Below are 16,647 nucleotides of genomic sequence, written 5' to 3' on the forward strand. Positions count from 1 at the left end.
CTCAATATGCAAAATTTAGAAGCAATAATTTGCTAAGCTCTGTTTTCCTGAAGGTCATGTGGTTCTCAAAGCAGAAGTATCACTGAGAGATACAGTTCTAATTGTACATGAAGGTGGTCTGATTAATTAAATTTAAATGAGTCTTCCAATTTAAAAAGCAATAGTAGTCCTTCATAGTTGGACTGCATAATTTTCTATGCCCTGTAATGATTCTGCTCTGTAATTTCCACTTTCCCTGAGGATTAGCCTGGCTGATTTGGAGGACTTCACACTGGGGGCAGGTGGGGAATTACCCTGGCTGCAGAATGGAGCTGTGCTCTAGTGCCCTTTCTTGCTTTTCCAGGAAGGATCAGCTGTGGCAGAGCCTTTGCCAGGACACAGTCTCTCACATTTTGCCACAGCACTGAACAGCCCTCCTCTTTTTACAGGAATATCCTGTTGGCTGGGAGCACGGACTGTGTTGCACTTAATTTTGTGTCTAAGGCCAAAGTACTGTGGAAAATTTTCCAAACAGGCCTAAAGTGATGTAGCTGCATCTGCTCTGCTGCTGTACCACCTTATTCTGTGAGCAGACATCCCTGTTCTCTGGGGGTGCACATGGGAGCTGGGAGACAAGGCACATAATGCCAGTTTGTTTGAGAAGGAGCTGCAACACGTAGCATTGTTTCCATTGCTGAGATGCTTATTAACAAGGACAAAAATCTACCATCTCTTTTTGATCTTTTTCCTCCACAGATAGCTTGAAATTATCTTTTCCAAGTACTTTCCAAGGAACTCACCCCTCTTCTCCCTGAAGAATCTCTTACTCTGATTACCTGTTGTAATGGAGGCTCTGTATGGGGCTGCCTTCAAAGACCACTCAGTAGTTTCAGACACCACAGTTCTCTGTAGGCAGTGTTAGCTGCTGCTTTCCTTGAGAGAGCAGTTCAAAGCAACAGATTTGGTGTCTACAGCAGCTCCTGACCTGAGACCAGGTTTTGTCAGAGCCTGTCTTTCATGCCTCACATTTCCCTCCTGCTTAGAACTGACGGCAGGCTGTTACCAAAGCATCTTTCTGGAGCCCTCACAGTTCTACTCCTCACTTTTACCATAAAATTTTGATTTTTAAACAATGCAACATTTACTCACCTGTAGGCTCTGTATTAGAGGGGAGTCTGAATGACATAAGGTACACTGGGATTACCTAATGGAGGTTTAGGCTAGAAAGAAGCTGAATATAGTCATATATATGGTTTATAACCTCAAAAGCAACCCATGCATTTTCACTGTAACCAGAATTTCAGTGATTTGACCAGACATTCTGATTTCTGACCCAATTTCCAGATCTAAGATTTGTCTGTTCTGGACAAATAAATGGAATTCCCACAAGTTGGGCATTCATACAAGTAGTTATAGTTCATACATGAGGCTAATTACAATCAGTAGTTTTGTTCCAAAGTGGAACAAAGGACTGAACCTCTTTGATATCACTGGAAACTTCCTATCTTGCAGTTCTCTTCAAGTATTAAATTAATTTTATTTGGCTTTACATTGAGTATAACCATTTGGTGACCTCTTTCATTTCTATCACTCATTCCAAGGGGAAGTTCTTGGAGGTCTTTTCCAACCTTAATGATTCTGAGATGGGAGCCCTACACAACTGCTGAAGTTGAATTTACAGCTGTACAATATCGTCCTAAATTATAACCCCTGCAAAGCTAATTTTGGGCTATTACAACCAGTAAATCCACCTGACTTTCCATGGTTGCTGAAGTCATTATTTAGGCTGTATCCTAATGTTTCTGCTCCCCCAGTGACCTTTTGCTGACCGGTCCCTCTGGTTATTTAAAGAGTTCCAGAGTCTAAGTTTTACAGAACTGTAGTGCATGGCAAGTATACCAGACTGACAGACAATTAAATGAGGCCTCCCTTTAATCTGGACAGGTACAGTATAAGCAAACTACATAAATTCCTTCTCCCCTCACAGGGCTGAGTTTGCCTCAGTGCTGAACCAGATGGATCTCTACGGAGGCAGCTCAGATATCTCAGCCCTCACGGTCAATTTAAAGCAGTAGCCTGAATGTCCACAAATTTGGAAGTATGAGCTGTTTCTTTAGTGGTGTAGGCAGCTATCCAGTAGAAGGTGGACTGAGATCATCAGCCAGTTTCAGGTAATAAATGTCTATCAAGCCTTCAGTCCAACACTCATTTCTGTCAGCTTAAAATCAGGGGCACGCATGCATAGCCTTGGTACCACAGTCCTCTGGGGTTTGTCTCACAGCCAGCCTTGAGGCTTTTACAGAGCTCCCTAATTGTCTTTTTCTGTCTTGGAAATCTCTATTTCTGCTAATTAGCCAACTATTGGAAAACATGGCTGGACACTGCTATTGGCAGAATTAGCCTGGCTTTCCCCAATCTGTCATTGTCCTGCATGGCTCCAGAGATGGCAATTTGCTGCTGCCAGCTTATGTGTTAGCAAGACACTGAGGAACTTACAGCTCATCTTTTATATACTTGGAAAGGACTGTCAAGATGATGCAGTGTTGTCTCTCACTCCCCCTTCTCTTATTTTATGTAGAATTAGAGCCCACGAATGTGAGGAAAAACAGCCATGGCTGCACTCAAGGCATTGTGCAAGTTTTCCTCCCACAGCAGTGCTGCTGCAACTCACTCTAGTTATTTTTTTTTTCCAAATGTGGCCTCCCACACATTTTGTGCTAAAGTCCCTTTTCCAAACTGGTTTTTAAACGTCTTCTTTTTGGTTCTGACATGTGACAGCACCTGAGATGTGCTCTCACAGGCACTCTTGGTTAATACTTGAGCATTCCAGGTTACTAGTCATCTTTGGGAATGCAATTCTGCACCTCCTCATTCCTACACCTGGACTTTTGCTAAAAGATAATTATAACCCCAACAGAGTGTGTAACAGCAACTCTCAACTTGGTTTATTGAGCCAGGATGGCAGACTGGACTAAGGAGCCTGGTTTATACTTACAGTGAAGGCAAAAGAGATAATTAGCTGAGGACAGAACAGGCAGCCTTTGCTCTTGGACTGTCTTACTTATGAGTGACATTAGTCCTTTCTCTCTTCCTGCTTGGGACACATCACCTGCAGGAGATCACAGAGAGGTAATCTGACTAAAGTAGCCTTCTGTGCTTCTGGAATGAGTCTAAAAGCAGCAACAAGCAAGTATTTCAAAGCTCCTTGTTGAAGTGACCTTGCTGCACACTAAGATGTACCAAAAGAGATGGACTAAAGCAATAGGATGGTTACAGGTATCTCATTGCTCTTTGTCTAGTCAAGCCTTGTAATTCTTCTTTGTTAACTAACTATAACCAGATAAAGTATGAGGACCTCTGTGAAAAGCAGTTGCTGTAGCAGACAAGATGACTTATGAGGGCACAGTTTCAGCAGCGTTTATTGAAGACATACTTTTTTGCATTGTTCTGAAGTGAAACATGAAAGCTACAACATCATTCTTCTGGTTTGATAAAACTGCAGGCATGGTGACAGCTGAGCTGCATGTAATAGTGATCACTGAACACCTTGTTGGTCCTCAGAGCCCCGTGCAGAATTAAAGTTGTGTTTTACCAGGCGATACGCACCCAGGCAGCGGCGTGAACAACTTCCAAGGTAATAGTTGTATTGCTAGCACTGGCTTTAAATGTTCAGGGAATTGTGTATCTCTATTTAGGTATATACTGGGTATCTATCACTGTGGCATTTCTGGAATTGCAGTCTGTGTTAATCAGGAGGCCATTATTAAACAGCCACAAATCACAGCCACAAGTAAGCAACGTTTCACTCAGCTTTGCTTCCCTCAGTTTCCTGTATTTACCCAGACATGAAGCTGAAGTCTGAAGCTGCACAGACATGCAGAGGCATCTAGCATAGAATCACAGGCAGGAACTAAACATGTCATTTCAATATCTAAGGACTACCACTTCCTCAGCAGCACACGGAGAGACTGAGAGAGCAGCAGCAAACGGGAGAGGGAGAGATGAAAGGATGGGAAAGGGAAAAAACTAAGGAGGGGTACCAGTTAAAAGAGAATTGATAATCACCTAGAGGAAGGAGCAAAACAGAAGCATGAATGTTTAAATGAGGCAGGGAGAGAAAGATGGATGAAGAAGGATTAGAAGGTGAAAAATGGGAATGGAGAATTTCCAGAGGTAAAGTTGAAATAGAAAAGCATACAACAAAAGGAGAGCTTCATTAAAAAGAAAGAAGGGAATTATCACAAGGCAGGCACAGGAATGAGCATCTGCTGTAAAGAAAGCACAGGACTGGAATATTGCAAAGAGAACAATGAGGTCACCCATGGCCAACAATTTGCACTATTTCTCATTAATGCTGAGATGCTAATGGCTACCTTCTCCAAACCTCCTCTTTCCTGGGGTACCCTTTCTTTTTGAAATGTTCCACTTCAAATACAAAATTGAGGCAGTTTCACCAACAGGGACTCCATCCCTGCTGTGTTGAGCTTTCAGGTTGAGTTGGCTGTTCCAGACAAGTCTGAGTCTTTATCAGTCAACACCAGGCTCTTCCTTTAATGTATGTTACCTGCTTTCCTATTATTGTTATTGCTGTTATTATTTCGACTACCACTTTGTTCCTAAAGTTCATTCAGACCTCGATCATGGTCAAATTCAACTGTGATAATCATTATTTTAAAAAATCTTCAAATAGTAATAAGCAAAGGAAATAATGTTATCCCTCAGACCAACAAAAAAAAATTATTTCGAAAATGTACTTTTCATCAGGAAACTTTCATTTACTGAAGCTGTTCCTGGAAATGTTTTAATCAACCAAAGAGGCAAGATGGACACACAGCAGTTCACTAAAGCTGAGCTTTATCTGGAAGATTCTGTTGTAGCAGTGTCAGACAATCATGCAGTCTGATGGCTACAGGCAAAAAGAAAACTGGGCTTGTATCACTTGAGAAGGATCATCTCTGATGGCACAGTGTTTCCTAATAGACTGGAGGCATTGAAGGAAGAGTGCCTCCTATGGACTTCCTGCCTCCATAGCTCCAGGGGGTTTTGAGCAGCCACAAAGGACTGTTTTGAAGCCTCAGGCCTACAACCCTGTAAGATCTCAGCCACTGAGAAGGGCAGACTGAGCAGCTGTTTATGATGCCAGCAGATAGAGAGCCCTGAACCTGCAAAAATACACATGTGCACGTATTTTAGCAGGAACGTGCTCTCTGGGGTATGTGCTGTCTTGGGATTTGTGTGTATGTTGCTGCCGTGTTTTCTAGTTAATTTTTCATGGTTGTTAGGCCTCTGCTCTTTTCAGTTCTTATTGTTCCCCCCCAAGACAGCCAAACAAGGCCTTGAGTTCAGCTTTCTGAATCAGCCTCCACAAACTTGACTAGCCAGATCTCCACAGGGAACAAAGTCACATAGATTTCTGTGACAAAACCCATTGATCTGACAGGGGCTGAGATAAATCTGCCTCCAAAAGTTAAAGCAATAGAAATCCGGATCCGCAATGCAAGATTTCAGTGACAAAACCAGGGAGCTGACAGGGACTCAGACAAATCCATCCACGCCGAGTGACTGTGCATTCGTTCCACACACAACTGCCTGCTTAAAGAGATAGTGATGAGAGATCCCCACACAGCATCTAACAGGGCATCAGCATTTGTTAGGAGATTAGTGTCAGGAGGGAGAAACACCCAATTAAAGAGGTATTACTCTGCCATTGGGGGATTGGGAGTAAGTAGCAATAATCATGCCAGCCACTGCCACAATAACACTGCTCTGAAGGAAAACATGGAATGCAAAAGAGTTTGAAGAAGAAAGAGAAAGCAGAGTGTGTTCACAGGTTTGGAACTGTGGCAATGAAATAGCTCAAACAAAGATAACCAGCTCAGACTCCAATTTAAAAATGTATGGGATCAGGACAAAAAGCAGTCTACATAACAAAATGGCAGCTACATCATTCAAGGCCCACGTGTTCCTGTCCATCTAGGAGAGTTCTAGTTTCTACAGCAGAAACAGTGACTGCAGAGGGATAGGAGCTGGTGCTCAGTGCAGGCTATTGGTACATTTATACTGCTACAGCACAGACTGCTTAAAACATGAGAACATGAGAGCATGAGGAATGCCTTCCTGGAGCAGAGCACTGGGCCATCTGGTCAAGAGTTCTGTTTCCCCCTCAGCAAAAGGACACACTCTTCAGGGGGAGCCTATGAGCTGTAGCACTTGCCTCTGTTTCCCCACTGCCTTCAGAAATGTTGGATCAGTGGTGCTAGTGGATACATCCCTGCCCTGTTCTCAGTAGCCACTTGTGGATCTGTTCTTGAATTTGTCTAATAACTTTTGAACCTGATGGTACCACATGCCTCCTTTGCAGGCTGGCTGGTGACTTTTGTTTTTTAAAAAAGGAAGGAAGGACTAAGAAGGGGACCTGTGGCTAGAGCAGTAGCCTCATGCTTGGAAAACTCTGACTCCCATTTCCTGCTATGTTGTAGGCAAGGTGCTAAAAGTGAGGCTTTTAGATTCTTAAAGATAACAATTTTCAGAAACAAACAGTGTCTAATTCCCATTGAAATCAATCAAAAGGAAATAGACTCCTCGGGGCTTTTCAATTCAGCAATTTGAATTGCAGTTACGCATTTCATAGTTTGAAAAGTGTATCAGCCAACTCTGCATCCGTAGATTTCTTAAGGATCTTTAAAACCTTGCCTTTAGTCTCTGTGCCCTAACCTCCAAGTTCTAAGGAGGGGGTTAGAGCTGCCCATCTCAGGGACGTGTGATAAGGAGAAACACATCAGAGACCTTGAAAGGTTCATCTGCTAAGGCAAAGGAAGGACATGCGATGGCCTGAACCATCTAATGAAGATGGAGAACTGTCAGAGGTTCATGTTTGCCAGAGGCACTACACTGAAAATCAGCCAGCTGACCTTTCCACAGTCACACATGACACACATGCCAGTGTAACCAGGGTGTAGTCAGAGGGGACAGGAGGTGTGGAGGTGAACAGTGAAATGCAGCCGAGGGATGCTGCAGACATCTCTCTCCCTCTCTCTCTCTGTCTGAAATGTCCCAGCTGCCTCGTGTGGGGTCAGCTCTGTCACCTCACCATGCTCCCCAGCTAGAGGGAGTTCACAAGTGCTACACTGCCTTTACAAACTTCTGCAAGTTTGTACATCGTCTCTGATGTTAGTGCTGGCTGACCTGAGGCTTCTGAAGTGGAATGCAGGCCTGAATCAGAAGTCTACCACGGTTGTCAAGGCACTAACCCCACATCCTCAGATGACAACAGTTGTCACAAAACTTGTCACTAACTAGAAAATCCCTGTTTGCACGTGCTTGCTGTGGAACATGACAGGGAGATGCTGCCTGTGTGGTGGCAGGAGAAGCTCCTGTTGGACTTCCCTCTGACTGCCCCTTCCAAAGCCATAGGCATTTGTCTTGCTTGCCTGCTTTCTCACTTGCTGTTCTATCTGCTAACAATTCCAACTGCTCATCTGGTTTCAAGTTGCTCATCAGTTTTCTTGCCTAGGAATGTGAAACAGCACTTCATGCGCTGAAGTCATTTTTCTGGAAGGGATAAAACACTGCTGCAGCCAGGTACTCTATTTACAGCTTTGAGCACAAACTCAGCATCCCATTGTTGTTACTGTAAGCACCAATCTCTCCATGTGAGCAAAATGAGAATGGCTTTGATGTGGGGATTTGCCTTTTAGGGAGCATACGGTGTGGGTTAAGGCAGCATAACCCACAGACCAGAACACCCTTACGGGATGAGCAGCACACTTTTGGCTTGCCAGATGCTGGCTGAGTCTGGGCCAAGCTGCTGAACAAGTAATAGTTTTTCACTTTAGTCCTCCTGGCAGGTTTCAGTGCTAACTGCTTTAAACAACTTGGTGCCTTAGACCAAGACCTAATGACTGCATAGAAATGTAATCGATGAAACCTGTGACTGAGAGGTGTGACCTCATATCTCAGAAAGACTCCTTCAGCTGATATTACCCACAGGTGATTCCCCTTTGGGCCTAAAAGGCCCAGGCCTCTGATTTAGTATCTTAAGGAGATGTGTGTGATTTAGCTCTTAATAGCATCTATCTCTAATACACTTCTTTGCAGTATCATTTAATGGTCAGAAGCATCCTGGAGCCGTTCTGATGCTGCCTCCCCTCCACAGGGAGGAGTCCTCCCATAGAAGAATTGCCAAGCCACCCCACCTGCCTCCCGTGCTGGCCCTTTAAATGTGGCAAGTGCGAGGCAGCTGGAGGCCTTAAGGAGCCATTTGGCGCCATTTGCCTCCCGGCTCCTGTTTGCTTTGTGTCCCCTCCTGCGCTGGTAAGAAGTTTTAACTGCTCTCATACTCCTCCTCTACTCGCTCTGAAAGAGTTGGTGCTTGCTTTCTCGGGTGTCTTGTGCTTTTTGACTCGCGTCAGAGGTAATACAGAACAAACAAATGGATGCAGAGAGTGAAGCCCCAAAGTTTCCCCAGGCTGGAGTTTCCTGCCTTGTGCTGATGTGTGGCCTCCTAAGGCCGTGTGTGAGTATGTGTGTGCTTTAACCTAATCTCTAATCCCTCTCCTAGGACTAGAGGGATCTAGTTAATATTAAAAATGTTCTTCTGGTAATATACCTCCCCCTTACCCTGGTTAAAGTGAAAAAACTTTTCATAAGACCCAGTGCTTGCTGCATTTATCATGTTCTATATTAATTCAGAATGTTCTCCATGGTTGTATCATATTTGTCTTATATCACCAAGCTTCTAAATTTGTGATAACTGGCACCTTTGCAGTTATAGAAAATAACTGTTTTACAGTATCAGGCACCCCAGCAGGAAAAAGCTCCAAGTTCTAGTCTTGGCTCCCTCTCAAGTGTTTCATCTTCTCCTCACTGTTTGATTTGTGGAGATGCCCATACTCTTTCAGCTCTACAGCACAGGTGCTCAGTGCCCTGAAAGGGCTGTGGGGTTCCTGAGCTGTGTAAAGCAGCATTATTATGGCTATTTTTATAGATAAGAAAAAGCATGTTTTGCAGCAAACAACAAAAAAAGTATTTCCCAGCTTTGAATGTGATGTATAGAAAGACTTCTATTGCTCAGCTATTATGGTACCTCATATCAGTGAAATATAGGGGTTTTCCTCAAGTTGTATTACAGCTGCAAAATCTGTTTCCTGAAATATTAGGTGTGCCAGCCAGTTTGGATGTAAATAATAAGCATGTCCTTTCCTGGCTTTTTAGAGGCCCAGGGAAAGCCATTTGTTCAAGCTCCATCTTGAACCTTCACTCTCGAGGAGTAGCTGTTGGGTGTCTCTGTGTGCCCTGGAAATTTAATTTATCTGTAAACAGGTTTCCTTTGCTCCACTTGGGACTGTTATCTCAAGAGAGGTTAAGCTGTACTTCAGGTAGCAACGAGCACTGAGAACAGAAAACAATTTATAGAGAGTTTCGTAGCGATATTAATCTGAGCAGGTGTCTGCATCAAAACACCTTAAGATGGGTCTCCTAAAATCCAGGTACTGACTTAAAATCTGTCATATTTATTAACACTTAAAGAAACTGTAAAAGTGTAGGTATTTAGGTTATTGAGCAGAATAGACATTCACGCTCTCAGGGTTTTTTTCCCCACACTTTTCTTTTCGATGCAGTATTCTAGAAATTTAATTTAAAATTAGATACTGTTTAATTATGCAATCCAGACACTGGAGCTTTAAGTGAAAGGCTCAAATATGGTTATGTTCCTGATAAAATAGGTGAGATTTGACAGTGCCATTTTAGGGCATTGGATTATTTTCTCATGCTCCTGTCCTCCCCAGTGAATTTATTGTGATTAAGAACTAGTGCTGTGGGTGCACTGTTAGACTGGTGTCACTGTTCAGCTGTACCCTAAAAATAAACACATGCAGAAACATATTATTCTGACTGGCAGGTGCTTTGGTCTGCGGGAGGGAGCAGATTTTTGGGGACAGCAGATGAGCTGTGTTATTTTAATGGGGTTGGGGTTTGCTTTGTAGTAAGAGGCTGGAAGCCACTGTCATAAGCAGTATCCTCTCTCATGCTCCAGAGGGATGGGATTTTGTGCAGGAAACACTGCCATTTTTGACAAGCAAAGGAGACTGTTCTTGCCCCATTACAGATGGGCCAGGATATAAAGGACCTTCAACAAGAAAAGGCATAAGCATCCAAGTGAAAAGATAGTTTTTTCACCCCACATGCAAGACCTACAGCACTCAAGAACATGAGTTAATTGCAGAGTGGTCAAGAAATAAAGCCAATATGGCAATGTGTAGTACTGTGCAATCTGTAGTGTTCTCACTGCATCCACCCCCTTCCCTCAAGTCTGAGCACTGATCACAGCAAAGGACTTCCTTCTTTTTTTTTTTCTTTTTTTTTTTTTCCTTTGCTTGTTCTGTCAAACCTTCCATATCCCAAACCTCAGCACCACTGGAGCTGGTGAAAGGCATCAGTGCACACAGTCACAGGAGACACTCAGCAACATCACTCTAAGCTCAGTTACATGGGATGAAGAGACAAAAGTAAAAACTCAGGGGAGGAAAAGAATTGGATTTATTTTAGTCTCGTGGTGCTGGTATGGCTGTTAGTGTTTCTTGGAATGTGTACACATTAGAAGAGGTATTCTTTATAAATTTTTTATTGATCTTGTCTCAGTGACAGTGATTAATAGTATTTTCATCCAAAAGTGTCACTTCTGCCAACAAACCTGAATTTTCCCCTTTGCATGCTTCTATTCCTCCAATCCCTGGAGAGGATTGATAGGAGGGGAAAGTGAAGCTGAGGGGGAATATTCTCAAGGACCACACCATCACCATATGTGACTGCATTAACCCAACCAAGTTCCTTTATTATCATTTCTTATTGCAGTAGCATTTTGCATCTGCCAAGTGGGGGCACCTGTGTTAGATTTGTGTATGAATGACAGAAAGGGGGTTCTTATTTCAAAGATTTCAGTGCCTAACGAGCTGTGCCCAGGAATTGTATCAAACTATATTCAAAGACTATTAGGGCTACACTGCTTGGAGACTGAAGTATTTTATAGCTTTTAGAGGAATGAATGTAAATGCTGTGTTTATTTCAGAAGGACTCTGCCAGATTTCCTTTCTTGTGCAGAGAGGCAATTAATTTCTAAACTAATCAAACAAAAGGTGATGCAGCAGCAATACATCACCTGCTACCCAGTGCTTGCCCCTCCTAATTTGTGTGTTGAAATGTAGTCTCTGCTGGTCTATCCCTTGGTATTAAAGCTGAGGAAAGCTGCAGTTCAGCAGTGGGTTTTAACTCAAAGCAGATTATTCATCAGAACTGGAAGATTTGTTTTCCTGTCACTTCCCAAAACTGGAAAAAACATACTTTATTTTTTTTTTTAAGTTCAAGCTCAGAGCTGTATGGTACTTAGCTGACTGCCTTCTTTATGGAGCTCAAGGTAAACTGAAGTACCTAAATATCTTTGTGAGCTGTCTTAAACACCCACTGGAGAGGGAGAATAAACACACTGTGTGTTACTGCTCTGCCTGGGAGGCTGCAGCTAAATCACTACCCAGGCTGAATGCTGGGAAGGGTTAGGCTGGGTCTGGAGTGAGAGATTCTCCAAACACCATGGTTTCCCAAGAAAGGGAAACCAGCTGTTATCAAATGAAATTATTTCCCTCCCAATTTCTCCCTTGGGTTAGGAAAAAACTTCCAGGAAAAAAGGGAATTTGGCATTCTTTTGCCTCTGAACTGAGTGAATTTCTGGGATATTGGCTGAGACAACCACTCAATAAATGATTGAAGATGAACTTGAATGCTCTTTGCCATCAAAAAATGGAAATGTTGTGTGGCTCCTTTTACTTGCTGCAGACCCAGTTACTGCTGCATGCCAGCAAGTGGGTAGTGCTGGATGTTATTAATAAGTTGAGAAATCCATCTCTTCTGGTCACATTCCATGAATGCTGCTTATGTACAGCTGGCTGGTTTGTCCCTGTTCTGCCTGTGGGTCTCAGCCAGCAATCTTAAGGTGCTGAGGTTGAAATTACCAGGCTGCATGCGAGGCTGTGTCCTCAGCAGAGACTTCTCTTGTTAACTGATGATGAACTTGTGTTTTCTAGTAGGTGTGCCCATGTTTGTGTGGGTTCTCCGTGAATGATTATATTTGTGTATCCCCCAAAGGATGTGTGTGTGTTGTGTTCCTGTGGGTGTGTAAAACTATGCTTTCCATTCCACACAAAAATATTTGCTTTAGATACAACTTCTGAGAGTGAAGAGGCAACACTGGAAATATTTGTGTAATAATTGCTCATGGAAGGCCAATACCTGAACATGTTGGAAATTAATGTGGTGGAATGTGTATGTGATTAGTCTGGATGCTGATGATATCTCGATGAATACTTTCCTTCACTTTAACTGATTCTTTTTCATGAGGAATATACAACAACACTGTAATGTTGAGTTAATGAAGGTTGGGTTTTATTTTGGAGGACATATATATAATTGCAGGGAAATAAAACATCTGTGCAATGTATACTGCATATCTGTATCTGTCCTTAATTGTTACAGTTTTTCTCTTTGGATTTTCAGAGCTGGAGACTGTGGAGTGTTATTGAATCTTTATTGCCTCTGAGATCCTAGATTGATATTTGGAAATAGCGAGCTCATCACTGATATGATTTTGCTTTCTGTGCAATGCAGCTTTAAATTTCTAAAAAGTCAAGGCAGCATCTTAAAATAAGATGTGGGTGCAGACTCCACTTCCTGGAGCCTTCGCTTTTGTTCTTTCTCGTTTTTAGTCTAAAATAAGTCATTCGGAATAAAAGCCTATTTTTGTTCCTTGTGGGTGGAAAGAAAGCTTGGCTCCCTCGTTTCTCATCCTGTGCACATCAGTGTGATGTATGCACACCCGGTGTTAGTATCTGGGAGATACCAGATAAAGCCTTCAGTTACTTTGATCTACTAGTCATGTGTTAAAAGTAGGAATAAAAGTTGCTTTTTTAAACGCGGAGATTTTGAGATACTTGCAGCACTGTGCTTTCCACCCCTCAGCATTTTATAAATGTGGGAAGATAACGTGAAGGGATCACTGGAACCATTGCATGAAGGCCACCCTTGCTGTAGAAGGGAGGTTTTGTAACACGTGGACATGAAGCACAAGGGCTTAGGAAAGGTGTGCTGTGGCCAGCTGAGGGGGCAAGTGGAATTTCTATGGTCCTCAGAAGTGATAGTCAAATTACAGCAACAGAAAATAGAGCTTATGAGGTCACTTCTCCCTTTCTCTCTGCTCCCCCAAGGCAGAGTTTGTGATACTTAAACCCTTTTTGACAGATGACTGTTTAGCCTGTTCAGAAGAACTCAAGTGATGGAGACTCCACAACTCCTCAAGGCAATCTGTTCCAGTGCTCAGCTGTCCTAATCGTTATTCACATTTCATTTTTGGAGGACACCAAGGCTGACATAGCTTCCATGCAAAAGGAAAGGACTTTTAGAAAGTACAGGACCTTTAATTTCAGTGGGCTGTTTCTCCTGTCACATGGAAGATGGTCCCTTCCCAGCAGACAGAGGCGTGGCATAGGTTGGGCACCTGGAAGAAATCAGCTGCTAAATCACCATGTCCAGAGCTGCTTGTGAGCCCGAGGGCTCAGGAACTCACCCCTCCTTGTGGTGTGAGACCAGAGCATGAGTGCCAACACATTCCTTGTTCTCCCAGAAATTTTGTATAGCTAGGACTTGGGAGTTTGGTCCATTTTTCTGGGATTTTTGGGCATGTGTAGGACATACACAGTAAATAAATATGAGAGACCCACAGCAGGGTGGGACAGCAGCTTGTGAGGAGTGACTGCAGCTGCAGTGACAGCACCTCCCTATGATGTATGCAGGGAAGGGAGAGAGAAAAAGAGAGGAAGAAATAGAAAAATATACTAAAAGGGCTGAAGGGTATTGAAGACATTCACATAAGGAGGAGAGGCAAAGATGCAGAGGAAGTGTCTTTGGTGGACAGTGGCCACTTGGATTATTCAGATGCTGGGCTGGAGTGAATTACTTGATCTTGTGCTGTTCAGCAAACCATTATTGGGTATGTGAAATCTGAAGCAGACAAAACCACCCGAGACCATGTCTGTGTGCACTGGCAGTTATTTTGTTTATTTATTTATTATTTTTTTCTTAGATGCGTGCAGGGTAGCTGAGGTGCTCCTACTGCAACTGTTGTGCCCAGAGTCTGTCCCAAAATATTCTTTCTCGAATGGTCTCACAGCTCTCCATAGTCAGTACCTTTGATTTTCTTGGTGGAGGAACATTGCATGTGGACATCTGTACCTTTTGCCCCTCATGTAGATCTGGAGTCAGGAGCAGCCCAGAGTTGTGTGCCAGCGCCCTCTCTGACAGGGAGCTGGTTTTGCTGATGGTTTCCTGGCATCTTGGACAAACAAGCCATTCTCAGCTCTCAGAACTTTATTGTCAGAATTTTATTGTCAAAATTTTAACTGGTGCCTGTTAAATTTCACTGCTGCATTTGGTTTGGATCTGCTGCAAATTAAATCTGACTTCTGAACAGCTCTTTACAACACTGTCTGCTGGAAGGGGTCTGAGAGCACTACCTGAGCCAGGTCAGGTTGCTTTTCCTGAGCTCTCTTTGTGGCTGAAGCAGATAAAATCTTCCCTCTGCTCTCATCCTGTCAGGTGTTTCAGTGCACCCCTAATATTTTAATTAAAATGGCATAATGGAGTAAGTCTAGCAGCTCTAGGTTACACAAATACCTTAGACCTGAGGGCATTTTCAGGCACCAAAGGGTTAACTGCACACAGTTTCATACTGGAATGGAGAAGGAACGACACCTTTTTGTTATCAGCCGTTTTGGTGCTGTCTTTTTTTAATCATTTCAGGCTTTGAACTCCTGCTCTGAAAGAGAATCTGTCTCCTCATCTTCAGCAGCTGCCAGGTCTGGAGGCCTAATCAATGCAGGTTATTGATAGCAAATCAATTAATGCAGACAAAGGATCAAAATTAAGGAGCTTTCACTAAATTAATAAGTGATTCCAAGTCTTTTAACAGAGTGCCTGAGATAAGGGCAGCTCAGTCTTCTGGGACAGCAGCCTCCAGTCCTGTTTCCAAAGACAATCAAATGGAGAGAGTGAGCTGTGCTTTTACATTTTTTCTCCCATTTAAATAACCTGTTTTGTTCAATAGGAAGTGCTTAAAATCTGAGTCCAGCAAGGCTGCCAGGAAGCAGGTTCTAAATGAAAAGAGCAGATTCATCTGCATAAGGATGTCATGGTCTTGTTCAGCTGATTCAGGGAGGACCAGTTGTTTCAAAAGCCAGATTTATGTAAGATCCCAGCCAACACCAGAATTAAGGTTTGCTTCAATAGCAAATATACCTGAAATTGGACTGGAGATGCCCACAGAAACAATTAGATGCAGAAGAGCCTAGAATAATTTGGACCTCCTGCCAGACCCAGCCCTTCTGCCCCATGGCAGGTCTGCCTGGGAGAAGGTGGGCCAGGCTCAATCCAAAATCCTTGCAGGTGGTGTCCCTGCCCTGTTCCCTTCCAGGAAGGATCAGATAAGATGCCTGACACTCCTAGTACTGCCAGCATACCAGTCCCGTGGCCCTCAGCCTCTCCTGGAGGACTGGATGGAAACCTAAGGGCTTGGAGTTCCCTACCCATTAAGCAGCTTTTCCACCTTTCTTCCTGGTTCAGCCCAGGGAAACGAATGAACAGTGCTGTGGAGGAAGGATAGAGCATCTCTGGCAGTTTCCATGTGGGTAGTGCTGCCTGCTATCTCCTCCTATTTTCCTGCTTAATAAGAAGGGCCATTCTTTGAAATGCCAGAAACTCTCCTGCTGTGACAGTAATTAACAGGGATGGAGATGGAGCTGGGAAGTAGATTACAGGAGCACAAATACAGCATGTAGCTCAGTGAGGATGCAGAGTGCTTCAGGTCACTCCACGAGTCTCCCTTGCAGTCTGGTGCAAACACCATCTCCCTGTTTGGTCACATCAGGTCTCTGTGCTGTCCAGTGGGACTGGATGCTGATCCCAGGGCAGTGCAGGCTCTGTGGGCTGAGCGTGGAGGTGAGAATGGTCTGCTGGCATTGCCAAGGCACCCTGAGAAGGGAATCAGGCTTGGCCTTCTCTGTGCGCTTGATCCTTTAATGGCAGGGCAAAATCTGAATTAAATTCCTTTAGGTTTTGGTTGTTCCAAGCCATTATGTGTTAAAGAGTACTTTTTATATGCTGTGTGAAAGATTCCTCATGACTGAAATGGCTGCAGCTTCCAAAACTTCTGTCTAGAAGCTTGTGCCAGAAGTGCTAATATTTGGATGAGTACATGGAGATTTATAAATGTAGCCCTTGTCATAGCTGATAGCAGAATTGTACCTGAATGCCAAGCTTTATTGGGTCAGATTTCATGTAATCAAAGGTTGATATTCACTTCTTCCTGCTGCTCTGTCTACTGATCTCTGCCTGGCTGTTGGCACCCACTGCCTGTTCTCTTGCTGGCACTGAAATCCAGTGTGTTATCTTCATCTGCCTCTGGACTTAACACAGCAACACAGCTGATGTTTTTTGATCTAATCCACTGGTGATGATCTGCTCCTGTCAAAGAGGTGTGGAGCTGGACATGTGGCATGGAGGCCCCTGGATGTTGTAGTTGGCATTGCAGCCCAAAGCTTGGGTCACATCTGAGAGAAGGACTAGGTT

At 43.5% G+C, this 16,647-nt stretch overlaps 1 protein-coding gene across 2 annotated transcripts in view; it reads left to right on the plus strand.

Annotated features, from left to right (window-relative positions):
• LOC135420417 (high mobility group protein HMGI-C-like) overlaps nt 1–16,647 on the plus strand; it is an 86,585-nt gene that overhangs the window by 28,113 nt on the left and 41,825 nt on the right. Inside the window, exon 1 of one of the 2 annotated variants that reach the window (XM_064667887.1) lies at nt 8,372–8,494. The exons of the other annotated variant lie outside the window; for it this stretch is intronic. Within the exon in view, the coding sequence (XP_064523957.1) occupies nt 8,411–8,494 (84 nt within the window). The 5' untranslated portion in view covers nt 8,372–8,410. Of the gene's footprint in view, nt 1–8,371; nt 8,495–16,647 lie in introns of those variants that run through there. 2 annotated transcript variants of the gene reach the window in all.

The sequence above is a fragment of the Pseudopipra pipra genome, chromosome 11 (genome assembly GCF_036250125.1).
Source record: "Pseudopipra pipra isolate bDixPip1 chromosome 11, bDixPip1.hap1, whole genome shotgun sequence".
NCBI classification, from domain to species: Eukaryota; Metazoa; Chordata; class Aves; order Passeriformes; family Pipridae; genus Pseudopipra; species Pseudopipra pipra.